The sequence below is a fragment of the Gorilla gorilla genome, chromosome 4 (genome assembly GCF_029281585.2).
Source record: "Gorilla gorilla gorilla isolate KB3781 chromosome 4, NHGRI_mGorGor1-v2.1_pri, whole genome shotgun sequence".
Classification (NCBI taxonomy): Eukaryota; Metazoa; Chordata; class Mammalia; order Primates; family Hominidae; genus Gorilla; species Gorilla gorilla.
In genome coordinates, this window is record NC_073228.2 from 106,190,910 (window position 1) to 106,211,867 (window position 20,958).

General features: G+C 33.8%; 1 protein-coding gene across 2 annotated transcripts in view; it reads right to left on the reverse strand.

Annotated features, from left to right (window-relative positions):
• Positions 1-20,958, reverse strand: part of SLCO6A1 (solute carrier organic anion transporter family member 6A1) — a 127,377-nt gene that overhangs the window by 14,560 nt on the left and 91,859 nt on the right. For both annotated transcript variants that reach the window (XM_019026493.4, XM_019026494.4), the window contains exons 10-12: positions 13,114-13,301; positions 4,571-4,635; positions 2,276-2,413 (exon numbers count right to left, since the gene is read on the reverse strand). In XM_019026493.4, the coding sequence (XP_018882038.2) occupies positions 2,276-2,413; positions 4,571-4,635; positions 13,114-13,301 (391 nt within the window). The remainder of the gene's footprint in view (positions 1-2,275; positions 2,414-4,570; positions 4,636-13,113; positions 13,302-20,958) is intronic.

Sequence of the window (20,958 nt, forward strand, 5' to 3'; positions counted from 1 at the left end):
TTCTAAAGCGTGGGTCTGCAGGGGCCAGGACAGCATCGGGGTCTACTGGAGTGAGCCTGGACCTTACGTCCATTGGAACCTAGGGCTATGGGGACTACTCTGGAGCCTGGGAATACAGGGGACAGGTCTGGAACTTGTATTTGCAACAGCTGGCCTGGAAGTTGGGTCTGTGAGTATCAGCCTGGTGCCTCAGGCTGCAAGTTCCCAGCCCAGTGCCTAGGGCTGCAGGTGCTGGCCTGAAACTAAGGTTTTTGGGTTCCAGTCTTGTGCAACACAGGATTGGAGGCATAGTCTGTGGGTGCCAGCCTGAAGTGCAGGGCTTTGGGACTCAACCTGTAGTTGCAGCAGGCCTGGAGTTTCCTCCACAGGTGTCTGCCTAGAGCCTGGTGCTAAGAGGGTCAGCCTAGAGCTGTATTTTACTGAGACAGACTTGGTTTCGAGTCAATGGCAATCAGGTTCTTGCTTAGAGTTCATTCCTTCACATGGAGGGTATCTCTCTGCACTGTTCTGCCAGACTTTGGGGAAGGGTGATGCAGGTCATGTGAAATTATACTTCCTACCCTCTTCAATGTGTCTTTTCTTATTTCTCTGCTACATCCATATGCTATATTCTCTCAATGTAATTTCTCTAGCTCTCCTGAAGGTATTTTCACACATGGATGGTCAAATAAATGTTTCTGTGAGGGAAGAAGTGCTGAAAACTCCTATTCCTCTATCTTGCTGATGTCTTCTAATCCCTGGAATTCTAATTCAGGGCCTCAGAATGTATATTTTTAATGAGAACACCAAGTGATTCCGAGTCATATAACCAATGAAATATATTTAAAAATATACTGGCTTACACTAAATTGCCACACATGCATAATGTTGCAGTTCTCTATCTTTGCCTTTTCTATTTGACTATAATTATTTATGTTTTTCATTATTCGTATCTCCTTTCAATAGCTCCCTACTGGAATCTCTTCTAGTTCACCAACTTTGTCAAGTACATACTGTGTTTGAAAACAGGTAACCATGTTACAATTGTATCTAAAATAAAAATTTAAAGTCTCAGCAAAGTTTTAAGACTTCCTTAAGAACATTTCTTATTTTTGTTGAATTGCCTCTAACAAGTTAATTTTGACTTCTCAAGTGTCATTTTGACTTTTTGATTTTGTTTTATTTTACTCAGTTTCCAGTGTAGGTCAAGCTTGCTGAATACTTGACTTCGGAATTAGAAGGCATTGCTCTATACTTTTATCAAACAGATATTTGTTATGCTTAAATATTAAAGTCTATCATTATGTTTTTTTTGAATTACTGTATCTACTCAGTGAAACCATAAAACATATAAACACTTTAAAGTATGTATCATACAAAACATAATATACAATAAAATCATTTAACGTTTACTCTGATTAAGACTTCAGAAATTAGGCAGTACAATATCCTCATTTAACAGATGAATAAATTATTATTCAGGAAGATCTGATAAGTTTTCCAAAGTTATAAAAACATGTCTAGACTTTCCCAACACTTTGACCACGTCTCATACCACCACGGCATCTCAAGTCCCTATATCTGTTATTTATTCAACAAATATTGAAAGGTTATTGTGTTCTAGGCACTGTTATATCATTGAACAAAAGAGAAAATATGAAGTGTAGATTTAACTGAAATAAGGGTAGCTTGATGTTCTCTAATGGTGCAAAAATTTTCTTCAAATTTAACCAACTTTTACTGTGGAGGTAGACAGGGTTACAAGGTCAAGAAATTTTTTTGTATATGTACCTGGGCAAAATTATTTCCCAAACAAAAATTTTGCTAATTATCATTCTTTATTTGGGAACTATTACATATTTAACTCACTGACTCAAATACATAAATTCTATGGTACTTTAGTTTCTAAAATTTTTACTATATAACTAGATAATCCTTTTATTATTTTATTATTTTTTGTTTTTTCTTTTGTTTTTGAAAGAGTCTCACTCTGTCACCCAGGCTGGGACAATGATGACTCACTGTAGCCTCGACCTTTCAGGCTCAAGAGATCCTCCCACCTCAGCCTTCTGAATAGCTGGGACTACAAGTATGTGACACCATACTCGGCTATTTTTTTATTTTTTAAAATTTTACTTATAGAGATGTGGTCTCTATTTTGCAGGCTAAGCCTCCTTTACTCATCAAAGTACTTATTTAATTCATGGTTTATAATTATAATTCTACATTACTATTAACAACCATAACTTTTAAAAATAATTTTATTTCTCTAAGTTTTTTAATAAGTATCACTTACATATTCCTACCAATAAGAAAGCCATTTTTGTCTTGTTATATATCCAACAACGTCCTGTGTGTCCACATTTATTAACATCCCGTAAAATACAAGAAGTTTCTCCTGACATTTTAAAGATTGATGGTCCAGGAATAGTCCCTATGAAAAATGCGATGATTGTAAATTCTTTGTGAAAACACTATTCTCTTAAACATGTAATGCACACACACATAATATATATGAATGACAACTCATCATTCAAAACATATCACTTAAAATTAGCTAATAATTTATTTATAAATAGGATTGTTAATCACTGGAAACAATGTAAGTTTTCAAAAACAATCCATATCCTTCTAGGTATGAAACAATTAGTAGTTTTGCTTCTGTTTAGAATGTTGTACATGTTGCTATTTAAACGACATCTCAATACTTTTATTGACTTTTATGTGAAAAACTTAGGAGAAAGTACTTAAAACAGAGATACCAAATACTGATTCTGTGAAGTTAGTATGTCTTCAAATATCTCTAATTGTAAAATTTTCAACGACTGAAAAATGAGTTTGCAAATGTATATCTGTTATTTATCAAGACATTGAGAAAAATAACTGAAAATGCAAATACACTGGCGTGTTTATAGTAGCCCCGGATTCAGATGACCTCAGATCCAGAGGACCAGCTGTGCTGCCTGAGGGAAACCTCTACATAGTCTCAGACAAAATCTCCACAGCAACAATACTTTCAGCCAAAAGTGAGTGAACAGTCACACACACCACACACACACACACACACACACACACAGAGTTGCCCCCAAACACACCAGACTCAGATTCTCAGAACTAAAAACTCTGATGGTGGATCATCTTTCTTGACCAAATATCAGGACCTTCTTGCCTAAATGACTCTTGATTCTTGCCAATGTGCATTATCTAGATTCGCTCCTCTTGGTGAGTGATAGTACTCTTTTTTAATTGCTCAAGTTTAAAAAACAATTGACTACTATTCATTTTTTCCATTTTTTACCATCTTTTTTCAATCCATCATACATCTTTGTAACATTAACTCCAAACATATTTTGGATATGTTGTTTTCTTTCTATTTGTACTACAAACCCTAGAATCCACTTTAATATAACTGTTAGACTTCAGCAAAAGCCTCCCTTTTCTTTTCCTCCACATTTATCTCCCGTAAGTATTTTTTCTTCTATCAGCAGAGTTACCTTTTACTTTTTATTTTTAAAAATTGCTATTATTATTATTTTTAGAGACACAGTCTTGTTATATTGCCAAGGCTGGTCTCCAACTCCTGGCCTCAAGCCATCCTCCCTCCTCAGCCTCCCCAAGTGCTGGGATTACAAATATGAGCACTGTGCCTAGCCGGGGTTATCTTTTAAATGTAAATCAAATAATATCTATCATATGCTTAAAATTATCTGGCAGAAAAACCCTAAAATATCTATAGACAGTTTATGTCTATAATATTTAATATCATCTTATTCTACCCTCTCCCATTCAAAAATACATCAGCCTTACTGGCTCCCTTTCCAATGCAGGAAACTTCCTGTGTACTGACTGACTGTTTCCTATGCTACCTCTTCCATTACAAATCTCTTACCTAGGGAATCATTGTCCAAAATAAAAATATTATCTAATTTTTCCCAGTTAAAAAGCTAATTTTAATCACACAAGTAGATCTAGCTATAGAATTTCTCTGATCTCCATCAGAGCCGCACTTAGATGTTTCTACATTTTTAAATTATATGCCTTTCAGTCTTTAATCCAAGAATTTAGTAAATCAGAGGTTCTAAAATGGTCATAATGTGCATTTGAAATCTAGTTTTTGCTATTTAAGAAATTCAAAGAAAATAGTACATTACCTCCCAACATTTATTTGTTCTTAGAAACAAATAAATCTTTGAAAACATAAGATTCAATGTCTTTGGTGATGAAAACATTTAAAAATGTTAGTCTAGGTTAGTAACTTCCCAAACATGCAAGCAATGTAAAGTATTACAAGAGTTTTGTATGAGCCTACCAAACCACTCATATGAGATGATTACTATATTTCAAATCAAATTTGTTGTCTCTTCTGATCAAATATAATATGCATATTTTATTTGATAATTTGATAATTAGAATGAGCTTTGCATTAGGTATTCCCTCTTTACATTGTCTCCTAAATTCTGCAAAGCAGCTCCCCCTTTCACTCGCTTTGTGTCATTTACTATTATTTATTTGTAATACTAAATACACATGTAGACATATATACATATCAAAAAAAATTTTGATGTAATAAGAGATTGCCAAAAATCCATACCAAATATTCTCAAAATCACATAGCTTACACCCAAGGCCAGAGAACGCAGTTTGTCAGGTACAACCCTGAAAGTAAATAGCAATGATATAATCAGCACATCATTGTTATTAGCACTAAGAATGTATGCTAGATTCAAGGCTAATCTTTTTTTTTTTTTCTGGTGCATCAGTTGTACTAAGAATCTTTAGCCAATTGACAGAGTTTAAGCTGGCCTGTTAAAGGACTACAACTCCCCATTTCTCCATATCCTGCCCCTTGCCAGCCATTTCCAAAGGTCCTTGGTCTTCCCAAAGAAGAAGGTTTTTATGGCCCAAATCCTCTTCCCCAGCTCCCATTCCTTTGCTGGAAAGACTTAGCACTAGATTTTATACTTACCGGTTTTCATTCTATCATGTACACTCATTATTTTAGAGTTCTTTTTGCCCCTGTGAGATTCATTCTCCACATTTTTCTACCTTGCTCTCTGCCCCGGGAGGCTGAGGTAAATGGACTATATCAATGGGCTCTCTTGTCTTCTGGCTACTGACTGGGACACTTCTGAATGAGTGAGGAAAGTGAGGTCAAGATTTGTATTCAAAGGTTCCATCCCAGCAGTTACCCAGGGTGACAGTGTTCCATGGGTGAAGGAGTCCTCTCTACAGGATTCCTTTTTTCTTCCCAGCCCTTGTTTCTCTTCGGGCCTGGAGTGGAAGGATACCAGAGGTAATGCACTATTATTTGGGATTCCTTACACCTTACCTACATTTTAAATAGTCACTTAATTCAACCTTACTCAAATTGTTCTAATTTGAGGGTGCCACCTCTTTCATGTTTGACCTGTGACTACCACACTCACTATTTAAAAGCTAAAATAAATGAAAAATAACTTTTCCAAATATAAAGAATGAAGATCTGTTTTTCCTACTGATCAAACCAAGCATTTGTTTAAAAAAGAAAAAAATGTATAACCGTACATATTAGGAGTTTGGAAAATAAATAAAAATACAATTAAAAATAATCCTTGAACATTTTAAAAAGTTAAAAAATAAGAACTACATTATTAATGGGCATTTTAAATAAACTCAATACTTTTTGTTTATTTGTCTTCAAACTTGAACAATAAACTATATTATGACCAATATTTCATCCAACATGATTCTATTTATAAAAATACAGCACATACACAGTATTTTGTAATATTTTGCAAAAAGTGAGATAATTCTACCCATATCAACCTGGTAAAAATATATATTTCTTCCTCATATATTTACTATTAGAAAAATAAAAACAAATTAACCAATTCTCAAATGATAACTAAATTTTTAAATAAAAAATAATTTACACTTTCATTATGAGCAGATTCACTAAAGAGAGTTAAAAAAGTCACGTTTTAGAATCACACTTTAGTGTAGTTTTTGATATAAAAGTGGAAATGTTGCCTAACTATAATTCAGTGTTCTCCTTTATTTAGCATAGGTAATTTTCTTTTATGTCATATGATATTGGAGCTATGTGAAGCACATATATAGCTGACCATTATTCATAAGTATAATCATTAAGCAGTATTTATGTATCTTCAGTTTGATTGCCACCCTCTTTCTAACATACAAAACAAGATGAAAAGATAAATAATTTCCAGGATTTTCCAAAACTATTTCAGTGAATAGCACAAAAATAGCTAAGAAATACGTATACACAACTAAGATTTTAATGAAAAACTACTGTGCTTTAACAAAAAAGCATTAACATTTTTAAAATCTAATCTATAATAGAATAGTTAAGAATTTCATGAAATAAACAAACAAAAAAAAAACTTGTCAATACTCTCCCAACATGTAAAAGGAAGCTTTCACTGTTTTTTATATGGCCTCTAAATTTATATGTTTAGTCCATATCTTTCTTATGAGACATCGGTTCTAAATATAAGTTGCTGTCTTGCACAAAATTTGTTCTTCCCCTAGAGCTCCCCATTTCAAAATAAAAAAAAAATGGAACATTTGTTTACGCACTTCTCAAGCCCAAATCTTGGAAAAAGGCATTTTCAAAAAGATCTTTTTTTCTCATTCACCACACCTAATCAGTAGATCCAATACTGTCATTAAAATTTTTTTATATCTCTTTTTTTATCTCTAATACCACTGCCCAATTTCAAGCCTATAGCTTCATGAAATAAATGAAACAATTTATCTCCCAATAACCACCCTTATCCCTTCTGTGCATTCTCCATATAAGAACGAAAGTGATATTTTAAGATGAAATTCTGATTATTCTAATGCCTCACATTAGGATCCTTCAGTGGCTTCCCATTGTTCTAAGAATTAAATCTAGAATTGCAAAGAAAATTTAAAATGGTCAGCCTGATCTAATCAGTGTTATTTCATGCCACTTCTCAACTTTTGCCCCCATCACCCTCCATGCTCATTACATTCTATAATATGACATGCTTACAAAGCTACTTCTCCCTCCAGACTTTTTGCATCTGTTGTTCCCACTGTGTGACATACTTATCTTCCATCCTTCAGGGTTTGGTTCAAATGTAATTTCTTCAGGAATACCCTCCCCGAATCCCCAGAATAAGTTAGACTATCATGTAATTTTCTCATTGTGTTTTTCTATTTTGTTTGGAGTATATTTTAATAGTACAATTCAATATTTATTAGTAAAACTACATCTTTTTTTCTGTCTACCTTGTTACATCTAACATCCATCAGAGGAGTAGAGACCTGGTCATTTGTGTTCCTCTTTTATTCCACTTTTTTCCTTAAAGTGCTCCTCCACTCTCTTATTTGAATCCACAGTGACTACCACAATTAAGGAGACATAAATATGTTAAAATAATGAAGAAAGAAGGGAAAATGTTGAAGAACTAGTTTTCTAAATGAGCCTCTTGATGGAAAGATACAGATACCTCATGATTCTTTTCTGTTTATACTGAAGCCCTTCACTGCTTCAGATTTCAGCAAATTTCTCGAGAAGAAAAATTATTTTGTCATTCTTAGCCCCATGTGATCACTGAAAACTGCCCGTTTGCTTGTCTTCCAGTTGTGACCCCCAACCTGGGCCTAGTGCAGATTGCCAGCATCTAGCGTGCATCAAGAATTTGGCAAGTACCTCAGGGGCAGTTTTAGATGCCCAGTTCACCTCTGAAAGCTTCTGCTGTCTCTGGAATTTTGATCCCTTTAGTCCTTTGCCTCTTTTTGACTTTTATCCTTTAACCCAGTCTTTCTAGTTGTCCTCTATATGAGCATTGACCTGTTGCAAATCATTGAATGCTATCCCATTTCCTTGGCTTTAATTATCACTTATTTAACAATAATTTCATATTTAATGTCTTTAGCTTTGACTTTTATTGAACTTTTAAAGATTAAACTTTGTTGAATTTGTAATATTGTTACATGCTTTGGAAAGCAAAACAATGTAAAGAAGGCATACTGGAGAAATTTGCTTGCTTATACTCCCATCCTCTGTTTATCTGAAAATAGGTAAATTTATTTCTGTAAGGTTACCTATATCATATTACATACAATATCATATTATAGGTAGTATACAATATAATATCATATAGATAATAAAAACCTGAGAAAAAGCTAAATGCGAAGGAATAGACTGGTTGAATAAGTGATTGCACTTCTGAGCAATGCAATATTATGCAACTGTAAAAAATAAATAGAGAGGATCTCTATGTTTACATGAAAAAAGATATTAAGAATATATTGTTACATTAAAAATCAAAATAGAGAATGGTGAATATAGTATGCTACCTCCTGTGATGAAAGGATAAAATATAGAGACATACATTTATAGTTACTTGTATGTGCATAAAGAAACACTGAAAGTATAAAAAAGACAGTAATCTTTAGGAGATGGGTAGAAATGGAAATAATTTTGGGAAAAAAATATATCAAGTTACAACAGAACCATTTTTCAATAATCCATCATTGCTGCACTCATTTAAGATTTCACTTTCATTACATATTAAATTCCCACATGAGTTGGGGTTTATTTCTATACTTACTATTTGTTTATAAGTCACTACTATTTTTTTAATTATTGAGACTTAAAAAAAATTTTTTTATTATACTTTAAGTTTTAGGGTACATGTGCACAACGTGCAGGTTAGTTACATATATATATATATATATGTGTCATGTTGGTGTGATGCACCCATTAACTCGTCATTTGACATTAGGTATATCTCCTAATGCTATCCCTCCCACCTCCCCCGACCCCACAACAGGCCCTGGTGTGTGATGTTCCCCTTCCTGTGTCCATGTGCTCTCATTGTTCAATTCCCACCTGTGAGTGAGAACATGCAGTGTTTGGTTTTCTGTCCTTGTGACAGTTTGCTGAGAATGATGGTTTCCAGCTTCATCCATGTCCCTACAAAGGACATGAACTCATCCTTTTTTATGGCTGCATAGTATTCCATGGTGTATATGTGCCACATTTTCTTAATCCAGTCTATCATTGTTGCACATTTGGGTTGGTTCCAAGTCTTTGCTATTGTGAATAGTGCCACAGTAAACATACATGTGCATGTGTCTTTACAGCAGCATGATTTATAATCCTTTGGGTATATACCCAGTAATGGGATGGCTGGGTCAAATGGTATTTCTAGTTCTAGATCCCTGAGGAATCGCCGCACTGACTTCCACAATGGTTAAACTAGTTTACAGTCCCACCAACAGCGTAAAAGTGTTGCTATTTCTCCACATCCTCTCCAGCACCTCCTGTTTCCTGACTTTTTAATGATCACCATTCTAACTGGTGTGAGATGGTATCTCATTGTGGTTTTGATTTGCATTTCTCTGATGGCCAGTGATGATGAGCATTTTTTCATGTGTCTGTTGGCTGTATAAATGTCTTCTTTTGAGAAATGTCTGTTCATATCCTTCACCCACTTTTTGATGGGGTTGTTTGTTTTTTTCTTGTAAATTTGTTGGAGTTCATTGTAGATTCTGGATATTAGCCCTTTGTCAGATGAGTAGATTGCAACAATTTTCTCCCATTCTGTAGGTTGCCTGTTCACTCTGATGGTAGTTTCTTTTGCTGTGCGGAAGCTCTTTAGTTTAATTAGATCCCATTTGTCAATTTTGGCTTTGGTTGCCATTGCTTTTGGTGTTTTAGACATGAAGTCCTTGCCCATGCCTGTGTCCTGAATGGTATTGCCTAGGTTTTCTTCTAGGGTTTTTATGGTTTTAGGTCTAACATTTAAGTGTTTAATCCATCTTGAATTAATTTTTGTATAAGGTGTAAGGAAGGGATCCAGTTTCAGCTTTCTACGTATGGCTAGCCAGTTTTCCCAGCACCATTTATTAAATAGGGAATCCTTCCCCCATTTCTTGTTTTTGTCAGGTTTGTCAAAGATCAGATGGTTGTAGATATGCGGCATTATTTCTGAGACTTTTAGGGTGCCTTTTAGCTTGTGAGGCTAGGCATCAATTATTGTGCTTCTCTGTTTTAGATTCCCAAGCTTACTCTTGCTTGTTATTTTTCCATAAGAACTTTAGAATCAGGCTATGTAGTTCCACAGTTCTACTGGTATTTTCATTATCATGTTAAAATTATAAATTAACTTAAGGAGAATTGATATACTTGTGGTGTTGGCTTTCTTATTCAATAACACAAGACACATCTTTGCTCTTTGTTCAAGTCAGACTGCTTTTGTGTGATATTTGCGGGTGGGTGAGGGGGGTTTGTTGTTCACTTTTATTCTGACAGTATTATAGCCCCACAGGAAAGTGTAAAAATAGTACAAAGCATGCTGTGTATCTTCTCCCAACTTCTTCCAATAGTGACATCTTATATAAATGTAACACAATATACACCTTCTGGCTGGTGGGTACTCTGTAGGGTCCTGAGGCAGTACAGGGTATCCCATGTCCAAGGGGCTGAGTGTGCTAGCTCAGGTCTCTCTTTCTCCTCTTACAGAGCCATGAATGCTTCACCCTCATGACCTCATCTAATCCTAAGTACTTCCCAAAAGTTCCACCTCTCAAATACAGCAGTCAGATTGCCTACTCTCTTAATATTGTTACAGTGTGGATTAAGTTGCAACACGAGTTTCAGAGAGGATCTAGTTCTTTTCTTCTGTTCTGTGGCCATGATTGTTTCATTTTTAAAGTTTAAACTCATATGTAGTTACATTTATATTTTTATCTGATACATGGTAACTTTTTTTGGTGAGTTTTCATTGTCTATAGTAATGTTTGATAATTTTCATTTCATTTGTAGCAGTTATTTGTAATTTTGTCCATAGGCAGAATCCTTTCCTTTTCTACTTACTCATTTTTGAATGCAATACATTTTCTTAAACTTGAGGAAGTTTCCAGGGGTGGAGCATGGGCCAAGCTTTGAACCTATAGGTTATCTCTTCTATTGATATAGTAGACTTAAATATGACTTCTATGTGTAGTAACACTTCCTCTGCCTCTCCAAATATGTCCTAGTTCAAAAGAGCTTTTACTGCCAGCCCAGGGTTTCTAAAATCTCTTCACATTTCTTGCTTTCAGAGGTTATATGCATTCATTTGCAAAAGGTGTATTTCCTGGCTTTTTGTAAGGTCGGCCATGTCCGGACCTCCTGGGAAATTTTCAAGCCTCCTTCTCCTTCTTTCCTGAGAGATTCTTCCTCAACTTATCTATGTAAGTCCTGCTCCCAGAAGGTCCATATCAAGACCAAACCCTCTCCTTCTGAGCAGAAATATATGTTAGAGATACCTGTGATCTGTCAGTCCTTGGGTCCTCTGTATATTTTCTGTTCCTTATAACATCTTCTGAACCTACAAGTTGGTTTCCAGTCATGCTTAAATTTTGGCAACACTTATATGCAATTTCAACTTTGTCATTTTTTTGTTCTATGTCATAATTGTACTGAAACTATAGTGTGTGTCTGTGTGTGTGTTTTATTCTCTTTATCTCTGTCTTGTTATTGAGAGAAGTGAGATTCAGAACTAAACTTCTGGAATATTACTATTATCTCTTTCATCTCACTGCTAGAAACATTGAATGTTTCAAAGAACACTAACTAATAAATGTTCAATATTGTACTGATCATCTTCAGTCTGAGGTTTCTTTTCTCCTTGTATTTCATATTTTAGTTAATGGAATTATCATTCATTCAGTTCCAAACTGGAAGTCTTGATATAATCATAGATTTCTCCATATTTTGTACCAGGCATATCAAATTAATAAACCTTACCCTCTTATTTATTTTTTTTCAGAGTCTCACTCTGGCACACAGGCTGGAGTGCAGTGGCATGGATCTTGGCTCATTGCAGCCTCCGCCCCGAGTTCAAGCGATTCTCCTGCCTTAGCCTTCTGAGTAGCTGGGATTACAGGCCCTCTTCACCACACCTGGCTAATTTTTGTATTTTTAGTAGAGACAGGGTTTCACCATGTTGGCCAGGCTGGTCTCGAATTCCTGACCTCAAGTGATCCATCCGCAACGGCCTCCCAAAGTGCTGGGATTATAGGAGTGAGCCACCGCGCCTGGCCACCACTACTAAATTCTAAGTGCTTTCCGTTTTCTCCAGGTTTTCCCCTCAGCTCCATCTTTCACACTCTTTTCAAAGCATTCTATCTAAAATGCCATCTGATCACTTTCGCTCCTGAGGTTTGCAGTTTTCAGTGGTTCCCAGGTGTGTACACAGAATAGCAACATTCATGTTAACACGGCAAAGAAGGTCGTGTTAATGTGAATTGGGCCCTTACCTAGCTCAAATCTCTTTGCCTCATTCATTATCATGCTATCCTGTCATAGCAGACTTTTTGCCAGGATATTTCATACATTTTTTGGCTTCACTTTCACTGCTCACTTTTCCTGCTAAGGTCTTGTCCCCCGCCTGCTTGTATTATGAGAAATCATTTATCTTTTTAACTCATTTTATGGAATAGATCTTATAGTACTTCCAAATCAACTCAGATAGAAATTACCATTTTCCTCTCTTTGTTTCCTGGTCAGCCTATGCAGGCTTTTCATGCCTTAAAGTTTTTTGTTAGCGTCTTGAAAAAAAAATTGAAAATAACAAAACAATTATTCTGCACTATGATACAAATGAATATTAAATGGATTTCATATATTTAGGAAGAACACATAAATAATAAATGTTGGTTTTGTTTAGAATAATAATAAAAATTATATACTGAAATTCTAAAAGTTATGCTTTTTTGTTGATGACACTCATGCTTTCTCATAGTCAAATTAAGCAATATGGATGTAAATAGTTAATAAATTCCTATAACCAATTATAATGAGTCAACATTATAATCAAATCTGTTAAAATTAATATTTTTTCCTATATTTATAACGTTTCTATGTGTGTTAAATTAGGTAAATACATTGTTTTAAATTAAAGTTAATGTGATATTTACATACTCTATCCAAATAAGTTACCTAAAAGAGAAATAATTATACACATGAATTGTGACAATTTAACAACTTTTCCTCTGCATTTGCTACCATGAAACACAGAATAAATTATTTGCTATAATATTCTAAAATCTTTCCAAAATTACTTTTCTTATATATTAAATAAACAATAATAATGAGTAATATATACATACCGCGTGATGGCCAAGACGATTGGTACACCAGAAAAACCAGAAAATATAAGTGTAGAAAAGATAAAAGCAATGAACAAAGGTAATTTATAGCACTTTGCATCACATTTCCCGGGTCTGGCATCAATAAAATCACCTTCTGCATCTGCAGTTATTAATCCTTCTTTAATGCAAGAACAATTGTAGTACATCTGTGAGTATTGAAGACAGGAAACAATCTTTCAGAAAAATAGTCATAAACAAAAGTTCTTATCATAAAATAAAAATTAAATCAATAACTGCAAGGAGACTCATTAGTTTTATTTCAAAATGTCTTTATATTAAGCCTGCTATGTATTATTTAGAAATGAAACATTAATGATAAATCCAAGCTATTTTACATGGCAAAAAATCTGTGTGTGTGTGTGTGTGTAATTATAATTACTTAGGAAAAGCTCTGTTAATTTAAGAAATTTTCCTCAAAATATTTATATCCAAATTCATAAGAAATTGTTAAATATATAAATTGAGGAAAATTAAAAATAATGTAACAAAAATAGAATTTTAGCTGAGATTTAAAATATGGATAGTTACCCAATTGTGAAAGGCTTTGAAACCATACTAAAAAGACTTTATTTTGTATGTAATAATGACAGGGCTGCTATCCATTTGGGACAACAGACACAATGCCTAGAATCTGTAACATATTCAGAACCACATAAAATATTTTAATTTTAAAGCATTTTAAAATCAAAGAAAAAAATGTGTATAATAATAAATTATATAAAATGAATATATAATGATGAATCCCGCTTGGATTGTATTTTTTCACACCAATGTGGTGTAGATAAAATAATTTCTTTATCATTTTTAATTTTTTAGTGAAGAAAAGAGAGCATGAAGGCAAAAGTGTCTAGAGTCAATGGGATTCATACTGCAGTCCTGAATGGAAAGCCAATGAGAATTTGGAGTTGTGGTTGTAGGGTGGATAATTTAAGGCAGATGAATTGGTGACATTTTCTAAGGAGAATTAAACAGAGTTTAAAGATGCAGAGACCAGTTCGCAATTTATTAATTTATTGGAAATATTCTAAACTACAAAATAAGAAGAAAAGAACAATACAATAAATTTAGCAGAAATATTGAATTAGATTTTACTAGTGAAAAAATAAGAGAAATTAAACATAACTTGAATCTGGGTTATTCAGAAAATTATAATTCAGACAAATTTATGTCAGTTTGATGGGTGAAGTTGCTGAGAGGTTAATAAATATGTTAAATAATATAAATACCCAAATATCCAAATATCAATTCCTTCATTCCACCAAATATTTTTTTGAGTGCCTATATGCCAATCATCAATCTAGGTATTGGGAAAACACAGTAAACAATAATATAGAAACCACCGTTCCATGTAGAAAACTTTCTATTTGGGGAGACAGGACATTTAAAAAAAAAGGAACTTGAGTATTTAATGATAAGTGCTATGGAGAAAATAATAAAACAAGGAAAAGTACAGGGAATATTGGGGGGGTTATAGGACAATACTTAACATGATCACAGAATGTTTTGATGATGAAGTGATATTTGAGCTGAGATCTGAAAAAGGTAAGTGAGTGGACCACATGGTTATCTAAAAGAATGTTTCAAGTAAAAAAAAAAGGAACAGTAATTGAAAAGCCTTGTGGTAGAGCTTGCTTGGAAAGTTGAAAGAAAAACAAGAACAGAATATGCTGGATCAGAATGAACATGAAGGAGACTAAGAGAAAATAAAATCAGGGTGGTAGGAAAGGAAGGATTATACAGCTATTGGGTGGCAATTGCAAGAGCAATGTAAAGAACTTTGGTTTTTATTTTTAGTGATGTGAAGTCATTGGATGGATATATAAATGACATATTTTAAAAGATCATTGTGACTGCTATATTGAGACTTTTGAAATATGTAGGCAAGGGTAAAAGCAGATAAAACAGTTAAAAGTCTATAAAATAAAGTACAAGACAATAGTGCTTGGGAGGCCGGGGTGGTAATCAGAGAAAATGAAAATGGCCAAATTCAGTTTACTTTGAAAATAGGTTTGAAAGGATTTGCTGAAGGATTCTAGAGTGAAAATGGTCACCAGAAAGAAAAGGTCATATGGGGAAGGACTTCCTAAGAGAAACTATGACTTTTAGTCAAGGGAGGCAGTCAGTCATTCACAGCTCAGGGAAAGAACCAAGAAAATAAACACCATGATTTCACTTGCTTTCCCTGTCTTCCTGATTTCCTATTAGGACTCCTTATCATCTTAACCCAGTCCAAAGCCAGAGGGCAAAGGAGCTTTCATCCTATATTGAGGAGGGTAGAGAAAGGTAAAAAATGAATCTGGAGGACAGACAAAAGATATTTAGCACAATAAATAGTTGTAGGCCATGCAACCTTTTAGCCATTCAAGATGGCTAAAAGGAGAAATAAAAAATACAACGAAGGGTTCATGAACAGATTTTGGAATCAGAAGACATTGGGCTCTAAAAGGGTTGAAGAACTAAGGAGTCCATGTACTAGAGAAAGTGAGCTGAAAGAAAGGAAGTTGTAGATCAATAGCAGAATAATTGAAATTGAGATCATGGAAGGAGTAAAGTTACTGTAAAGGCCTAGGGTATGACCACCGAAGGACATTGCATGAGGTGGGGTGCAAACAAGATTACCAGGAAAGAATATGTCAAGGAATTATATGGTTAGAGTATTAGAAAGAGCCTCAAGATGAATTTCAAGATTACTAACCACTGTAATAGAAAGAATGCCAGTGAACCAGGGCCTAAAATCCTCAAGGAATGGGAGGAAGTATTCTTGAGTCTGAAAATGACTGTAACAAAAAGGATAGTAGAAGTAATGCCTGCTCAAGTAAGTTTCAATGGAGAATTGGGAAAAAGTAAAGGGAAAATGGTCTAAAAGTACTAATGAGTGTCTTAGCTCACTTTGTGTTGCTATAACAGAATGCCACAGACTGAGTAACTTATTTCTCATAATTCTGAAGGCTGGCAAGTCTAATATGAAGGTGGTGGCATCTAGTGAGGGCCTTTATGCTGCATCATCTCATGGCAGAAGGCAAAATGGTAAGAGAACAGGAGCACAAGAGAGGGCCAGACTGTTTTTATAGCAAGCCACCATGACAATAACAAACCTGCTCCTGCAATAATGACATTAATCTCTTGATGAGGGCAAAGTCTTCATGGCCGAATCACCACTTAATGATCCCACCTGTTAGTACCATCACAATGACATTACATTTCAATGACTTTTTCCTCATTTAAATTGGAACACCATGATAAAATTTATAAAATATCAACTTTTGCAAATGGCTTGGAAGCCATTGTTAATTACTATATAACGTTAGTTTCTAAGTTACTAATACAGGCCCACAGTCCTCTATACATAATTTTCAAGTCCAGAGAACTCTGAAAACCAAAGAGTTTTCTTTGTAGCTTATTTGATGAAAAAATATGACCTAGAATAATGTAAAGCTATTTAATGTTTTCATTTATCTCTCTAAATGAGAATATCACAAGTGTTGGTATAGAAATATTAATGTTTGATTACAGTTGCTGCTCTGCTGAGTGTGGAATATGATATACGATGATTATCTACTTTATTTCTTTTTAAAATCTAACAATTGAGATATTTGAATGCAAGAATTTTGGATAAAAGCTTGTGAGCCTTGAACAGGAGTATTTTTCTTACTCAAATGTACTGTCTCAGCTGAGAGGACATGATTAGTCTCTACACAGTTACCAGAGCATAGTAATGCTAATGAAAGTATAGTGCTAACTTAAATTTTGTTACTTTTCATTATAAAAATCATTCATGACCACTGAAAATATTTTTAAGATATAGAAAAATGAAAAAAGTAAAATAGTCAAGTCCCCAAAGATGGATATTATCTTAAAGTATTTGTTTTTATTTTCTAAGATATCATGTTAAAAGAACAAAGTGCATAAAATATGTATAATATGCTCCCATTTGTATAGAAAAGACTTTATATGCATTAACATGTATATTTCTATAATGATGCATAAAAACAGACGGTAAAATTTGTTGCTTCTGAATATGAGCACAAGGTATTGATGGCCTGTGATAGAAAGGAGACATATTTAACAGTACAGCTTCAACTATTTGAATTATTTACCATGAAAAACTACTACTTTATCCAAAAAAAGGTGTAAATTTAAAGTAACATTTTAATGATTATTCATCTGACAAATATTTATTTAGCATCTGCAAAGAAACAGGCAGTAATCTAGATACTGCAAATAATGGTGAACCAAAGAGAAAAATTTCCTAACAAGTACAGGATATAATCAAGCTTTTTAACTGAATTTTATATTATACATATACTTTTTTCCTATTTTTCTACTTATTTTTTCTAATTATTTTTCTACTTTTTATTTTTCTTATTTTTTGACTAGTCATCTCTGAAAGGTTCATATTATTCTTTCAAGTACATACGTCACCATTTACATAAACTCATTCCTATAACTTGCCAATTTATTCCCTTCTGAGTTTTAAAATATTACTTAGATGTACAATATCTGTTTTATTTTCTTGGCATTGAGACTCACTATGGAAAATACTGCATCTAAGAACATCAGCATTTTAAAGGTTGTTTGATATGTATTCTCAAATTGCTTAAGAACATATTTTAGGCTGGGTGTGGTGGCTCACGCCTGTAATCCCAGCATTTTAGGACACTGAGGCAGGCGGATCACAAGGTCAGGAGATCGAGACCATCCTGGCTAACATGGTGAAACCCCATCTCTACTAAAAATACAAACAATTAGCCAGGTGTGGTGGCAGGCACCTGTAGTCCCAGCTACTTGGGAGGCTGAGGCAGGAGAATGCCGTGAACCGGGGAGGCGGAGCTTGCAGTGAGCCAAGATCTCGCCACTGCCGTGCCACTGTACTCCAGCCTGGGTGATGGAGCGAGACTCTGTCTCAAAAAAAAAAAAAAACAAAAAAACAAAAAAAGAATATATTTTGAAAATTTATAACACCAGAAACATATAAGATTATGTGTTAATTTGAACTATCAACATTTTTTAATTTAACAAATTAAAAAGAGAAGAGGGTATCTCTGTGTTGTTTTTATTTATGTTTTAATTTTAGAGTGAAATGTTATTTTCATAAACTTGGTATTACTATAATGGATTTATGTACACAATGTTAGTATGAAATGTTAGACTAATAGAGGCATAAAATATCCAAGTATTGTGGGAGAACACTAGAGAATGTATACCTGTGCTCTATTACCTATAAAGAGGCAACTACTCAACTGGCATCGCAGAAATTAAACCAAAGAGCAAGGATGAAAAGAGAGAAGTAAGTTCTACATTTGATGAAACAATAAAACAGCCAAAACTTTAATTCAAAACATATGAAAAATCGTGCCTAAACTAAAAGAAAATACACATACCTCCATACACTGGAGGTATCTCACAGAATTCTCCAACACAGGAACATGAATTTAAAAGCCAAAATATTTATTATATTATTATTTGTTAAACAATTTTACAGCATTTAAAATAATTAGTGAGAGTCCCTTTTCTGACATAATTTAAGTACTCCAAGTCTCATCCCTCCAACTGATTACAAATAAAAACTCTGGCTAAAATATGCAAAAAGTAACTACCTGTAGAAGTTCTAAATGAAAGAAAAGCAGCTGAATTGTGAAGGAGAAGAGAAAGATATTGGGGCAGAAAAAGGCATTTAAATTAAAAATTGCTGAAAACTACCCAAATTTGGTGAAAATATAAATTTATGGATTCAAGAAGTTCAGTGAATTCCAAACAGGATAAACTCAAAGAAAACCAAACCATCACACTAATGAAAAGCAAAATTAAAAAAAAAGAAATACTGAAAATAGCTAGATAAAACAATATATATTATATACAAGTAAATCAATTATTTGAATCACCATAGATATATCATCAGAAACCATGGATGCTGGAATACAGAGAAGCATCATATTTACAGTGTTGAAAGAAAATAATGATCACCCCAGAATTCAATGTCTAGTGAAAATATCCTTCAGGAATGAAGGCAAGACAAAGATATTTTAAGTTGAAAGAATACTAAAAGGATGTCACCAGCCTACCTCCTTTACAAGAAATGCCAAAATAAGTTCTCCAAACTTAAGGTAAATGATGATGCTGAGTGAAACTCACATCTTCATGAATGATGAATATTAAATTTCTGGGTAAATATAAGACTACATTATTTTCATAAGATATTTTAAGTACAATTTTTTAAACAAGCCATAATATTATCTATCACAAATTTGAATATATGTATAGCTATAAGACATGTTACAACTGCAACATAAATGTTACTGGGGAAAAGTAAAGGTACATATATGGTGAGTTTTATACCTATATGGTGAGTTTTATATTACACTATGTGCTATAATATTAATTCTAAATAGACTGTGAAATGTTATATAATCTAAGAGCCATTCAATTAAAAATCAATTCAAAGAGATAAAACAAAATGTCAAGGTATACTAAAGTGAAATAGCAAAGTGTATTCAATTCCAATAATAAAATGAGCAGCTAGATCTAAACTCAGCCATATTGATAACTCTATTAAATGTAAATAATTTTGGAACTCCAATTAAAAGACAGAATAACAGACTGGAGAAAAGGTAAACCCATTACTCTATGCTGGCTACAGGAGACAGTTTAAACATAAAGACACAGGAAAACAAAAGGATAGAAATAAAATACACCATAAAAATAGCAAAATAATGCTATAATAATGATTTAATATCATGCAAAATACACTTCAAGAAAAAGAATATTATTATCGGAGATGAAAAGGGACATTTTAGAAAGATAAATGAATAGTTCATCAAAAAGATGTGACAATTATTAATATGTAGGCATATACACGTTAATACACAACACAAAAATAAAGAGAAATAGACAATTATACAATTATATTAGATCTTTTTCATACACAGTGTTCAGAATGTAATACAACATTATAAGCCATACAAAGTGACAAGAAAATTTGGCTTAAAATTAGAGAAAAATAAACAATATAAGTAGATTCATAGGTGAACTAGATAGCAGAGTTAATAGCAAGAATGTTAAAATAGTTATGATTAATGTGTTCCAGAAAGTACAGGAGACAAATGAATAACACAGCTTAAATTATGTAGAATTTCACCAGAGATTTGTATTCTAAAAAAAAACATTAATACTAGAACTAAAAAATACAAGTGAAATTAGAACCTCAGAAAATGGGTTTAACAGCAGAGCAGACACTGCGGAATAGAGGCTTAGTAACTGGAAGATAGATGAACAGAAACTATCTATATTTAAATAAACAGATGAAAGGGGACAGAAAAGAGAAAAACTAGCAAAAGATTATGGAACAGGAGTAGAAATAACTATTTGTAGTCTGGGTTAAGCAGAATTCCAAAACAACACCCAAGATTCTCTCCCTCTATTGTGTATATCCCTACATAATCCCTAGGACTGTAAGTTGATAAGGAAGTAAAAGGCATGACTCAACTCCGTAGATGGGGGCTCAAACATTGGACCAAATTGAGGACTAGCTAAAACAGGGACAGGGTGAAGCAGCTTTCCATAAGACATGTCCACCAGTATGCCATGTCAGCTTGCCATTGCCATGGTGACAGTAGTAGTCACCACCCCTTTCCATGGCAATGACCCAACAACCCAGTTACCCCCCGCCCTTTTCCTAGAAATTTCTGCATAATCTGTCCCTTAATTTGCATGTAATGAAAGTGGATATAAATATACCTGCAGACCGGCCTCTGAGCTGTTACTGTGGGCACATTGCCTATTGGGTACTGCTGCACAAGGAGCAAT